The 13101-nt window shown below is 49.5% G+C and overlaps 1 protein-coding gene across 2 annotated transcripts in view; it reads right to left on the bottom strand.

Annotated features, from left to right (window-relative positions):
- Positions 1–362: 362 nt before the first annotated feature.
- Positions 363–13101, bottom strand: part of LMX1B (LIM homeobox transcription factor 1 beta) — a 169876-nt gene continuing 157137 nt past the window's right edge. The window contains exons 4-8 of one of the 2 annotated variants that reach the window (XM_074293114.1): positions 9152–9330; positions 8312–8389; positions 8108–8178; positions 5979–6148; positions 363–5138 (exon numbers count right to left, since the gene is read on the bottom strand). In XM_074293114.1, coding sequence (XP_074149215.1) covers positions 4981–5138; positions 5979–6148; positions 8108–8178; positions 8312–8389; positions 9152–9330 — 656 coding nt within the window. In that variant the 3' untranslated portion in view covers positions 363–4980. Of the gene's footprint in view, positions 5139–5957; positions 6149–8107; positions 8179–8311; positions 8390–9151; positions 9331–13101 lie in introns of both variants that reach the window. The other variant, XM_074293113.1, reaches the window with a different exon arrangement.

Raw genomic sequence — 13101 nt, 5'->3', positions numbered from 1 at the left:
CCACCTGGCGGGGCTCGGATGACCAGCTACTGGGGCCATCAGAAAGTGGCAGTTAGCTAAAGTACAAAGTAGATTCCCTAAGGCACCAGCGGCCACCACCCTCCCATCCTTACTAAAGTTCTCAGGCTCCTCCTCTTGTGGGGACACAGGAGGAGGAAGAAACGGCAAGTGGCTTCTCCCCCCAGTCCCCCTATGTCAAGGTGCTAGAGACAGACAAAATGAGGTCCAGGCTCCACTTTCCCTCTGCTTCCTCTCCCACCACTCCTTAGTGCAGCCGGCCAACTTCCCCAGTGCCCCCCACACTGGCCAGGCTCATTTCTCTCTGTTCCCCTCAGTCCCCCCCATCCTAAACACCCCTGCTCTCAAGGCCTTCTAAAGTCCCACCTCCCGCTCTTCACAAAGTCTTCCCTGACCATTCCCGTCCTCCCCTCATTGCACAGCTCACCAAGACTTCCCATCTTGTAATCATTTCATAGAGGGAGGTCTTGCTTTCCCAACTAGGCCATGCACCTGTAAGGGCAAAATCCTGACTCTCCATCCCCTGAAATACCTATGGAAACACTGAGCCTGTATTAGGTGATCATTAGACACCATAATGAGGTGGAAAAGGCACTGGAGTTTGAGTCAGGAGACAAGGGTCTACTTACTACCAACTAGGTATCTGATCTTGGACAAATTCTCAGCATCTTCCTCTGTAAATGGAGAACGCTGAGCCTGAGACTGAGGGATCTCTTCGCCTGACCACACTTTGATTCTCATCCATGCGTTTATCCTCGGGAAGCAGGGCTCAGCCCAAATTTGGACAAGAATGAGACCCTTAGCACGGTGAAAGATGTCCCCCACTCCCATGGACTCTGAGGTCACTTATGGGCTACGTCCCTGGGCAGAGGCTGAAGAGCAGGTAAGGTGCCCTTACCCAGGTCACCCAGGCTGCCTTCTCGTTGGTAAAGTGAGGGAGTTGGACCACTTAACCCTTTAAGTCCTATTTTAGGGAGCATTCTGATGTTCTGAAGTTTCCCCTAGTTTATATTCAAAAGATATAAAAGTGACTCCAGGCTCCCGAACAGATTTGATCTGGCAAACCCTCAAGGAAGGGTGAGTAGCTAACAAAGCTAAGCTACTTTAAAGACAAAAAATATTTTAATGAGGGAGAAAAGAAATCATCCAGAGACCAATGTGGATGAATAGGGAACTCAGACACTACCTTACATTAAAAAAAAAAAAAAAAAAAAAACTGTATAGAAGATAGAAGTGTGATACTCTTAGTAGTTTGGTGCTCAGAATGAAGGCAAAAGAGTAACACAATTGGGTAGGAACAGGATCCCAAGCCTTAAAGCCCCAAATGAGCTGAAGCTGCTGACGAAAGCAGAGGACAACAGAAAAAGAGTGAGGGCTTTCTAAAAAGCTGTATTGGGAGCATGAAAATTTGGGATGGGATGGGAACCAAGTCTGCTCAGGAAAGAATGATGGGAACATTACTGCTTTTTTCTTACCAAGAATAATGACCTAGAGTTTGACAAAAATGGTTACCAGGGAATTGGAGCTGAGGAAAAGCAGGCTGGTCAGAGTCCCTAGCTATAGAATAAAATTGCAAAAAATGGTGCAATTATGATGGCCAAACTTAATTCTAGAAAAACAAATTCACCTCCTCTCTTTAGCTGAACTGGGAAGATTATGGAAGAAACAAGCACTTATTAAGCACCTGGTAGTGCTGGGAGCTGTACTAATTAGATAATACAAATATCTCATTTGATTCTAACAACAGCCCTGAGAGGTAGGTGCTGTAATATCCATTTTATAGTAGAGGCAGACAGAGGAGAGAAGTGGCTTGCTCAAGATCACGCAGCTAGTTAAGTATTTGAGGCTAGATTTGAACTCAGGTTTTCCAGATTCCAGGCTCAGTCCTTTTAAATACTGTTAGAATAGGTTAGTAACTTGATTAGTTCTATAGAATTGCTTTTCCCCTCCTCTCTTTTATTCCTTGTTTCAAAGCCTGGCTTACTGTGTAAGGGAGTAAGGAGGGATATATTCAGAAATGAAGGTGATATAAAACCAAGATAATACTAATTAAAAAAAAAAAAGGAGTTATCTTGCTGCTCTCCTTGGGTTCAAATTATGAGACCCAGAAGATCTACATTTTAGGATTCCTGGAGATAGAATTATTGAGTCATTGCTGAGTTTTTACACAGGTCTGGAGATAAGGAAATATTTTCTTTTTTTAAGGGAAAAAGTTAGGATTTGGGGCAGTAATATTAAATTTAATTGCTGGCCAAATTTTAGAATATATTACTAAAAAAATTGGTCCATGAGCTGCTAAAAAATTAAGTACCATGAAGGCAAGAACTGTTTATTTTCTTTCTTTGTATCCCCAGTGCTTGCTTGAATTGAGCTTTTAGAAAATGAATCAGCAAGGAATGATCAAAAATAGATCATATCTGACTCACCTCGCTTTCTTTTCTTTGTTTTACAGAGTTAGGAGATGGGTGGATCAAGGAAATGCTACAAGTATACCTTACCTGGATTTCCCCCCAAACATTTGACAAAGATTGGATGCTAGTAAACCGTTGAATAACAACAAAACCCAAAGAATCATCACTAATGGATGTCAGCCTGGAGAGAGGTCCCTAGTGGAATATTCTTGAGCTCTGTCCTTGGTCCCATGCCATTTGCCATTTTTATCAATGATCTGAATGAGTTAACAGAAGAGAAAACTGGCACAGTTGGGAGGGAGAGGTAAGCCTGTATCCCAGAATCAACATCCAAAAAAATCTCAAAAACCTGGAACACTGAGTCAAATCTGATAAAATGAAATTTAATAGAAATGTAAAGGTCTTTCCTGGGAGAAAAAAAAATCCCAATTGGCTGTGTGTGTGTGTGTGTGTGTGTGTGTGTGTGTGTGTGTAAGTGGTGGGGTTTGGTTTATTGGACTCTTGGACAATATGGCTAATTCATTCTGAGGCTGCATAAAGAGAAGCCGGCTTGAAAAAAGAGGGAGGAGTCCTAGCCCCCTGCTGTGGCCAGACGCGGGCACTGGGTCCCGTTCAGAATGCCCCGTTTTAGGAGAGTCACTGACGAGCAAATTCAGAGAACAGTGCCCAGGACGCTGAGGGGATCGTGCCAGGTAAGGATCCACTGAAAGAACAGGTGATATTTAGTCTGAAGAAGGCTTGGGGAAGGGGAAGAAGAAGGGAATACAATTGCCATTTTCAAGTACTTGGAGTGCTCTCACTGGAAGAGGAATTGGATTCTCCGTTTGGCACTAGAACTAAGAGCACTGGGCAGAAATTGCAAAGAGGAAAATTTAAAGAAAAATGTCCTAATTAGGAGGTAGTGAAGTGGGGAATTCCCATTCGGAAAGGAGTTGGACTGGAGGTCCTTCGAAGTCCCTCCCAGTTCTGAGGTTCCGCGATCCAGATTTCTCCCTGTCCCCGGGGTTTCTTCCTAAAGAATGTGCCCCTTTCTTTGTCCTGGCTCTTCCTTCTCTGTCCTTGTCTGTAGGATACCCAAGCCGCAGATCTACTTCTTCCTTCTCTAGCACTCTCTCCCGCCAGGCGGGAAGAAGTCAGTGAAAAAGGGGACTGCTACTGGGTCATGGCTGCAGGGCCCCTGAGCGGCCCTCGCTGGCCCCAGGCGGAGGCGATGGGAAGGAGCGCTGTCTGCCCCCCCACGGGCCCTTGCCGGGAATCTCGGATTCCCCTCCCTGCTGGGGAAAGGTGGGCTGTGAGGGCGAGGTCACCGTTCTCTCTGTGTGGCTCCCAGGGTCCTTCCCAGCTGGGGTACTCCTCCCTAGGGGCCCGCAGTCCGGTGCAGGCCTGTACACTGGGAGAGAACCAGGAGAGCTGCAGGGAGAAGGGAAATTGGAGGAAAAGCTGTGTCCCTTGGGGGGGCCGTGCTGGCCCTCCGTCCCCTCGGCCCGGGCCGCAGGCCTCCACTCCTCCCTCCCGTGTCCTGTCCTGCGGCGCTGCCCACACATGGACAAGTCCCAGGGACCCCCTCTCCCCTCCCTAACCCCGGGGACCGAGGAGGGGGTGCAGGGAATCTAGGGCCCGGGGCCACTCCCTCCCTAAACGGCCTCGTTGCCATCTCTGGGCCTGGCTCCTCCTCTGTAAGGGGGCGGCCGGCCGGACAGGGCTCCTTAGGTCCGTTCTAACGTTCTGCAGAGCTGTGCCAGCGCCTAAGGCACACGCTGCCCCTCGGGAAACAGGCCGGCCCCTTCTAAGGGAGGAGGGGGGAGGGAGGGGAGGGAGGCGCACCTGTGAAACGCCCGCCTCCCATCGCCGTCCCGCCCCCAGGGGCAGCCTTAGAGGAGCCCGGGGGTCTCCACAGGAGCCCAGACTCCCAGCGGGCGCGTCTGCCCTGGCAGCCTGACCCTGGCGGGGGAGGCGGGGAGGAAGGAGAGAGGGGAACGCGAGCCGCGGACGGAGACGTTCACTTCTCCCAGGCTGACTGGCAACTTGTCCACAGTAAGAGTTCTGGGGCATGCAGTGAGGGGCGGGGCCTCTGCCGGGGAAGGGGTGCTCTGGGGGCAGGGCCCTTGCTGGGGGCGGGGCCACGGCGGGGGTCGTTCATGAGGGGAGGGGGTTTAAAAAAATATATCGAATTTAAGCTTCCAAAAAAAGACTGGGAACAGGAGGACGAGGACGACGGGAGGAGGAGGAGGAGGAGGAAGCCCCTGGGAGGGGCGGAGGGAGGGGAGGCAGAGGGGCGGGAGCCAGGCTGTCCGAGTGCCCCGCCTGGGGTTCCTTGGGTCTCTATCTGCAACGAAGCCCCGCGGCCCGGGCTGCTGCGGGCTTGTGTTCGGGGCAGCCCAGCGGGAGCCCCAGGAGTCGGGCGCAGGCCCCGGGCCTCCGGGGCCGGGCCGGAGCTGCAGGAGCCACAGCGGCCGGGGGCCCGCCGGGACATGGCTGTGAGTCTGTGTGGGCAGCGCGGCTGGCCGCCCAGCTCCTCGGCCCTCCGGCCAGCCTGGGGCTCCCTTCTCTCTCAGGAGGCGAAGTAGGAACTCTGCATGGAGTAGAGCCTGTCGATGGGGTTTCCTACTCGCGCCTGGAGGGAGCCCACGTCGGAGGAGCCCAGGAAGCAGTCGCTCAGGCTCGTTAAGGAGGTATCGCTGTCAATGTCGTGGAAAATGGAGTCGTTTCCTGAGGAGCAGACACGGGGTCAGAGCCCTGGACCTTGGCCCGAGGGGCCCCTCCCCAGCAAGCCCAGAACCACGGCCGGTCACCCCTCTGCGCAGAGAGGAGGGGGCCGGCCCGCCCCCCAGGCTCCTGGCCTGCAGCTCCCTGAGGGGAGAGCTCAGCCTGCCCCTCACCCCCCCACCCCTCTTTTATCTCCTTGTGGCCTCCCAATCCTCCTCCAAAGTGCCAGGTTCAAGCCTCCAGCCCCGAGGAAGCCCCCAGAGCCGGGTGCCAGGGGAGGCCGCGCAGGGCTGGGAGAGGGCCAGGGCCGGTTTTACCGCCCTCAGGAGGCGGCTGGCTCTGACTTATGGACTGCTGACTGAAGGGGGCCGGCCCCTGGCACTCCTGATTTCTGCCCCCAGGTGATATGTGAGGCTGGGCTGGGAGAAGAAGGGAGAGGACTCCGATTCTTTTCCTGAGCCTCAGCCACAGAGCACTCCGGGATGATGCACAGAAGCTAGCAGCAGCTGCAAGCACCAAACAACTTCTCTTCCTAAGATCTAGAGAGAGGCTGGAGCCTCGAGGCAGAAGGGCCCAAAGGGAGGACTATGGGGCCCTGAACCCTAAGGTTTTAGGGTATAAGGGCACGAAGAAAGGGGTGGGGGCGGACCCTTATGGGGAGAGGCCAGAGCCATGAGAAATGAAGGCACAAGGGGCTGGCGGGCTCTGGGGAGCACAGACATGTGGGGGACCAGGAACCCCAGAAAAGGAGGACAAGGAGCCTGGGGCCTTTTGGGGGCTGGGGTACCCTGGGGCCATGGGGCAGTGGGGCCGGTGGCTTACCATAGGGGTTCATGTGGTCACCTGGCATTTGAGGAGGTGTAAGGCCCTGCTGGAAAGGGTCGCTGCTACCATAGGTGTTCTGTTCCATGGCGACAATGGGCTGTTGGGGTGGGGCCAGTGGTGTGTACGACGCCATCATTCCTTCCATCCGATTAGACAGGACCTCTGTGGGGACAGGAGAAGGTCCTTCGCTGCCCTCCCCCATCCCCAGATATCCCCAGGGGACCCTGGGACCAGACGGAACCCCACTGTCAGCAAGAAGCCAGGGGAGAATACTTAGGCATTTCGCCAGCTTACTGGGGGCAGGAGATTCTGACTTCACATCATCCAGTGTAATCATGTTTGACACATATAAGGCGCTTACTATTTTGGGGGGGCCCTACCCAGGGGCACAATTCAGGGAGGACAGAGAGGAGAGCACCATGGATGGTCATCCTCATGAGAGTAGTCCAACCTTCTGGAGATCCATAACTCCACTCAGACAAGAGCTTCAGCTCCTTTCTCAGAGCTGTGTAACAAGAAGAGTTTCCCTGACCCTGCAGACATGGGATCTCAGAGGCGAAAGGCACTTTGGGGTTCAATCTCTGTTAAGCAGCATGCCCTCTGCGTCCCCTCTGATAAGCATCTGGCCAGCTCCACCGGAAGAGCTCCCAGAGATGGAGTTCTCTTTGGCCTGGGTAACTCCAGTTGGTAATTTCCCTAATTTGGAGCCTAAATCCCCCACAACTTCTGCCCCGGTCCTACTTTCTGGGACCAAGAAGTCTAATCTGTCTTTGGAAAGCCCTTCAGCTAGTCGAAGCTACTTGTGATGCTCCTTATAGATCTAACTCTCATTTGGCCTAGTCTCCAGTCCTGGCAACCTCTTCTGGACGCGCTCTGGATTGTCAATGTTTTTTCTAAAATGTGACCCAGCATGTAGCCCAGTACTCCAGCTAGGGCCTAACCAGGGCAGAAGACTTTCCTTTCCCTTCTTCTAGATGCCACCGGCCCCTCCCCCACCCCAATTTTTATCAAGGTAGCCTGTCACAGAGGCTTTCTCGGATGCTGCATTATATTACTGACTTACAGTAATTTTGCAATTTATTAAAACTCCCAGATTTTTTCAAGGAAAATATTGTCCAGCTATGTCTCCCTTGCTCACTTCATCCCATATTTAGGTGGTTGATTACTTGGATCCAAGTGTAAGATTTTACATTTCTCCTGATTAAATTCACCTATCATAGTTAGCCATCCTTCAAGTCCTGATAGTGTGGATCACTTTACAAAACTCTCCCAGCTCTCACTAGAACATCAAAATATCCATCCCTCAGCTTTGGATACCACAGAACCAATCAGGGAAGGAAAGGAGCAAGAGCATTGAGTTTTGGATTCTATGGGGCTTGAATTCTAGCTTTGCTACTTCCTAGCTATGGGTCCATGAAGGTTTTTTCTCCTCTGCATCCCATTTTCTTCAAATATAAAATAGAGGACTGGAGTTTGATGAGATCATGGATTCTCAACCTTTTTTATACGATTCCTCCTTTAACAATCTCATGAAACCTTTCTAATAATGTTTTTGAATGCACAGGATTGGTTTTTTAATTATACTGAAATCATTTTTTAAAAATTTAAAACAAGTTCATAAACCTTGGGTTAAGAGGCACTGGAGTATATGGTTACTAGCATTCCTTCCAACAGTAAGTCCTTAAATCTTATGTTCACTTCTGAATTTAGGGCTGGGTCCCAAACACCCTTAACACTTTTTAAAAGGCAGCTATTGTAGATCCTGCTCAGGAGCCTTCCTTATCTTTTTAAGCTTCCTAATATTCTCAGTGCATACCTCCTTTCAGGAGAGGTGCTGCTGAGCAGACTCTAAGCTGGACAGAACTGACCTGCAATTTGTCTTCTTGTTTCTAGGGACTGAGGTTCAGGGAAACAGGGCCCTTGATAAATGTATTCATTCTGGTTGTGTCACACCCCCCGCCCCCCCCCCCCCCCCCCGTCTCCATTTTTTCCCAACAGAAGAAGCTTCTGCTTGGCTTGGTATGACCTTACACTATGGTCCTCTTACCCCTGCAGCCCTGAGAGACCCCATACACACACACACACACACACACACACACACACACACACACACACACACACACACACACACACACACACACACACACACACCTTGCCCCAGCCGCTGTGAATTCTGCTGTTCCTGCTGCTGCTGGTGCCTTCTTGCCAGCTTCTTCATCTGCACAAAAGGAAGACAAGCTGTGTCAGTGGAGTTCGGCTCCCACCCATCTCCCCTGGGCCTGGCTGCTGGAGGGGAAGCAGGTGGAACCAGAGGGAAGAGCTAGGAGGGAGATGGGCAGTTACTTACTCACCTTGGCTCTCTGGTTCTGGAACCAGACCTGGACGACACGGACACTGAGCCCTGTCTCAGCAGCGAGTGTCTCTCTGACCTGCTCAGATAGAGAGGAAGTACCCGTCAGCTTCCCCTGTCTCTGCCCCCCCAAGCCATCTTTTGCCTTCCACAATGGCTCCAAGCTTACTCAGCCTCTCTCACTAGAAATAACCCTCCCCCTGGAAAGAGCCAGGAAGAGATCTAGAAATATGGCCCCAGGTGTGCAGGATTTCAGTCTTCCTATCAGATGGGATATTCCCCTAATTGGAGGGTGCATCTCTTGAATGCTTCCTAAGACCTACAAATACTAGCTTTTATTGTCATTTTTTAACTGCTCTTGTTAACAGGAAGTATCTCTATAGCTCTAGCCTAAATCTGCCTCCCTTTAATTCTGGGTTGAACAAAGCAAATCTAATCCATCTTCTCCATAACAGTCCATCTACTGGAAGGGAATGATCTCATCTCCCTTCTTTAGACCCCCAGATCCTTTCTCGGAGGGCTTCTCCTTCAATCCATACCTCTACAGGAATCTCCTCTACGGCCTCTGTCTAAAAATCTCCAGGCTTGGAGAAGCCATTCCTATCTCAGGCAGCCTTTTCTGGTTTTGGACTTGCTTAGTTCAGGATTCAAATCCAGTTCTGCTGATCTCCTCTGCAAGACCACCTCACCTTGATGAGTTAGCAAGAGAGAGCCAACTTCCAGGACACAGGGGGGGCTTGGAGGGCCACATGGCGAGGGAAGCCTGGTCAGGCTGGAAGGGGATATGACTAGGAAGGAAGAGGCAATCCCTGCTCCTGGCCGGGTCCATGAGAGGACTCACCTTTCGACAGGGCTTAGAGGAAACTTCAAAGGAAGCCTTGAACGCCCTCCTCTGCTGTGTGGTGAGGATGGTCCGGGGTCGCTTCGGCCGCCGCGGGTCCTTGCCGTCGTCGCTGCCTTTGCCCTGGCCACCCTGGCCTTTGGCTGGCTTCACGTCACCATCGTCCTCGTCACTTTTCACTGTGGACAACACATTGGGGACATAGTAAGGGGCCTTTGAAGGCATCTGGACTAGGAAAAGACAGATACAGAGCCCCTTCTTATAGCCTCCACAGCTCGATATCACTTCAGAGCTGGCTGGTCGGTCCCCTTAGTCAGCAGCTCCCATTGGTCAGTCTGCTTCTCCTCTTTGAGATGGGGAGTGGGGGAAAGTATTAATAACTCTAATTCCCATTTCTCCAGGGCTTCACAAAACACTACTCACAACCAACATGGAAGAGAGGAGCACAAGCATTCTTTTCCATATTCGGAGGTTCTAAGAGAAGTAGTTTGCCCATAGTCACACAGTTACCCAAGGCTCTTCCCAACACACCAGTCTTTCTTGGCCCCCCTTTTTCCCTCAAGAGCTAAGCCTAGTCCCTCCCCCCCATTCAGGGTCAGAGACCAAGAAGAAGCCACAAGGGCCTCTGTGAAGGCTCTAGAGGAATAGATGACTGACAGGAAAGACACACACTTATCTACACAAAATACATGATTCATTTGTACAGATAATGTGAACACATTAAAGCCCTGGGAACTCTCCCCTCACCCGTTTATTTCTACCATCTACAACTTATTGTTTCATAACACAAATTCGCACAATGGATAGCCATCCATCCACTATATCCATCCACCCAGGTCCACTGTACAGTGTGTGCTGTCCCTGCCGAAGCACTAGTCTGGGACTTCTGACCTTCACCCTGTTATTGGGAAAACCTCACCACCCTATTCCACCTCACCGTTACCTGCTGCCTCTGATTAGACATGAGGCTGTGAGCTCCAGATCTCCTTTTAAGGAGAAAGCCCAGTTCAGAAATCTCCTCATTTCTCACCTGGTTATGTCATTTTGAGTCTTCTCTGACTGACTTCTCCATCACGATCAGTGACTGCTTACCACCTACTCTCCTACCCCACCACTCTGAGCGCCTTGTGTTCGGTCTTCCCCTATCAGACAGTAGCAAGTTGAGAGCAGACACCGTTTTTCCACACTTGTATCACAGTGCCTGGCAAATGTTATTATTGTGCAGCTCATGTTTCAGTCGTGTCCAACTCTTTGTGACCCAATTTGGGTTTTCTTGGCAAAGATACTGAAGTGTTTTGCCATTTTCTTCTCCAGATCATTTTACAGATGAGGAAACTGAGGTAAACAGGATTAAGTGACTTATCCAAAGTCACTAGGGCCCAAGTCAGCTAGTAGGACTCTGAGGCCATAGCTGAACAACTCAGGCCTTCCTAACTCTGGGCTCTGGGCTCTAGCTGTCCCGCCTGGCACACAGTAAATATTTAATATTTTGATTGACTATCCATCACCCATATATACAAATACAAATATAAACACACATTAATACAAAAATCCACATATATACTCATACAGATAAATTTACGCTGAGCATATCAAAGCAGGTTTCAATCAATAAACATTTATTAAGCACTTGCTATGTGTCAGGCACTGTGCTAAGCACTATGTTTTATGCAGAAAAGGACATTTAAGCTGTATGTTGAAAGGGAGATAGGATGGACACAGAGGAAGAAATGTGAGCTGAATCAAGGATGCTGGACAATGAGGGGGCCAGCCAACAGTCCAGTGGCTGGAGCAGAGAGTGTGTGGAGGCAAGACTAATAAAGTAATTAGGGGCAAATTATGAAGGATTCTAAATGTCATTAGGGAGTTTGCATTTTATTCTCTGATGGAAAGGGTACTGAACTAGGATCTGAGTTTTAAGTTCTGTCATCCCCTACCTGTGTGACCATAGGCACCGTTCTCTGGACCTTAGGTCCTCGAACGAAGGGGTTGGACAAGATGACTCTAAGTTTCTCCTCGCTCTAGATAGTTGTGATCCTAATAGGGAACCTCAGAATATATATGAACAGAAGAGAGATGTGCTGGGTCAGTACAAGAAGAAAATGAGTCTGTAGGTGAACTGGAAGGAGAGACTAGAAGGTGGGCTACCAGTTCGGAATGGAGTCCAATACCTCAGAGGAGGGCCTTAAGTAGGGCAGTCCAGCATGAGGTGAGAGAAAGGGACTCATGTTGTTGTGGCAGAACTGATAAGAACGGACAAGGGAGGAGTGATGGAGAAGGAATTAGATGGAAGATCCCAGGCGTCTGAGCATGTTATTGGGTTGGCAGTGATGCCCTCAACTGGAACAGGGAAGGTGACATGTTTACTTCATACATAGGAAGAGAGGGAAGAACATCTCTGGAGTCAATATCCACCATATGTGGATAGGACTGGCTTAAAAAAGAAAATGAGGATGTAGCCTGGTGATGGAAGTACGATGGGGGAATGGAGAAGAAACTGAAGTGAACTGAGAAATGTGGGCAAAAACCCTTAATCTCTGCCCTCCTATTATATGCAACTAAGCTAATATTTATTAAACTTGCTGGATACTAGAATACAAAAATAAAACAATTCAATAATTCTTGCCTTAAGGATTGTGCATTCTCTTGAGGGTTGTGGTGAAAGGAGGGACACTCAGCTACAATATCAATTGTATTCCTGGAATGGGGGAATTCTGAGTTGGGAAATATTGAGGCCATTTTAAATGCAACATAGAATGTGTAAGGGAGAATAATATGAAATGATCTGGAGAGGGAAGCAGGAGTCAGATTGTGGAGGGCTTTAGATGTCAAGATGAAGATTTTATATTTCATCCTAGAAGTCACTAAAGACTTTTGAGCAGAATAATTAGGAAATTATTTTGTCAACTATGTTTCAGTGCATTTGGAGAAGGGAATGAGGAGGCAGAATTAGAATATTGCTATAATATTTCAAGCAAGAGGTGACAAGGGTCTGGGCTAGGGTAGTGTCTGTGTGACAAATGACAATGCCAGAGGTAGAATGAACAAGACTTGACAAGTGATTGGCAGACACAGCGGTCTGTGTTTCTTCAAGGGGAAAAATAAAGAGTGGTGATGAAACACTTTTTTACCCATATAGAGTCACAGTCTAGAGGAAAGCCATTCATACACATGCACTGATGACATGGACACAGACATTGTATGTTTTTCCAAATCAGCTTTAGTTAATAGAACACTAGGCTTCTCAGAGCCAAAACACATGCGTTTGGGACTTGGCTCCAACCCTTCCTGAGGCAATGACTACTGACAAGCCACAAGCCCTTGGAAGCTTGATAGCCCCTTCTGTAAGAGAAGAAGGCCTGCCGATCTCACAGAGTTGTGAGGAAAGTGCTCTGAAAACCTTAAAGAAAGAGAACCATTATTGACTGTTGATGGTCCCATATAAAAAACAAAAATCTGATGGAGCACAGACCTTAGACTTCACAGTCTGGGAAAGGGAAGGAGGGGCTGGATATTAGAATCAGCATCTCTGTTTCCTGCCTTCCTTCTGGGGACTACAGTAGTAATGGCCTGTCCTGGCCAGGTTCCGGAACCAGGGATTAATATAATCAATAAAACAATGATCATTTATATCTATATAGCACGTTACCATCTGCAAAGCACTTCACATCCATGACCTCACGTGATCTTCATGGCAACTCTGGGAGTCTGGCAGGGAAAATTTATGGTCCCATTTTTACAGAGTAAACCGAGGCTTAAGCACCTTAAGTTCCTTAATTGAAGTCACACAGATAGTAAAGAGTACATCTGAGACTTGAACTGGGTCTTGGGTTTCATTGCAAAGTGAACTTGGAGGTCACACAGGCAGCTAGGTGGTGTACTGGGTAGCTCGCTGGGTCTGGAGTCAGAAAGACTCTACATCCGAGTTCAAGTCGGGCCTCAGAGACTCA

Source organism: Sminthopsis crassicaudata, chromosome 2 (genome assembly GCF_048593235.1).
Source record: "Sminthopsis crassicaudata isolate SCR6 chromosome 2, ASM4859323v1, whole genome shotgun sequence".
Taxonomy (NCBI): Eukaryota; Metazoa; Chordata; class Mammalia; order Dasyuromorphia; family Dasyuridae; genus Sminthopsis; species Sminthopsis crassicaudata.
This window is presented reverse-complemented; position numbering and strand designations above follow the sequence as displayed.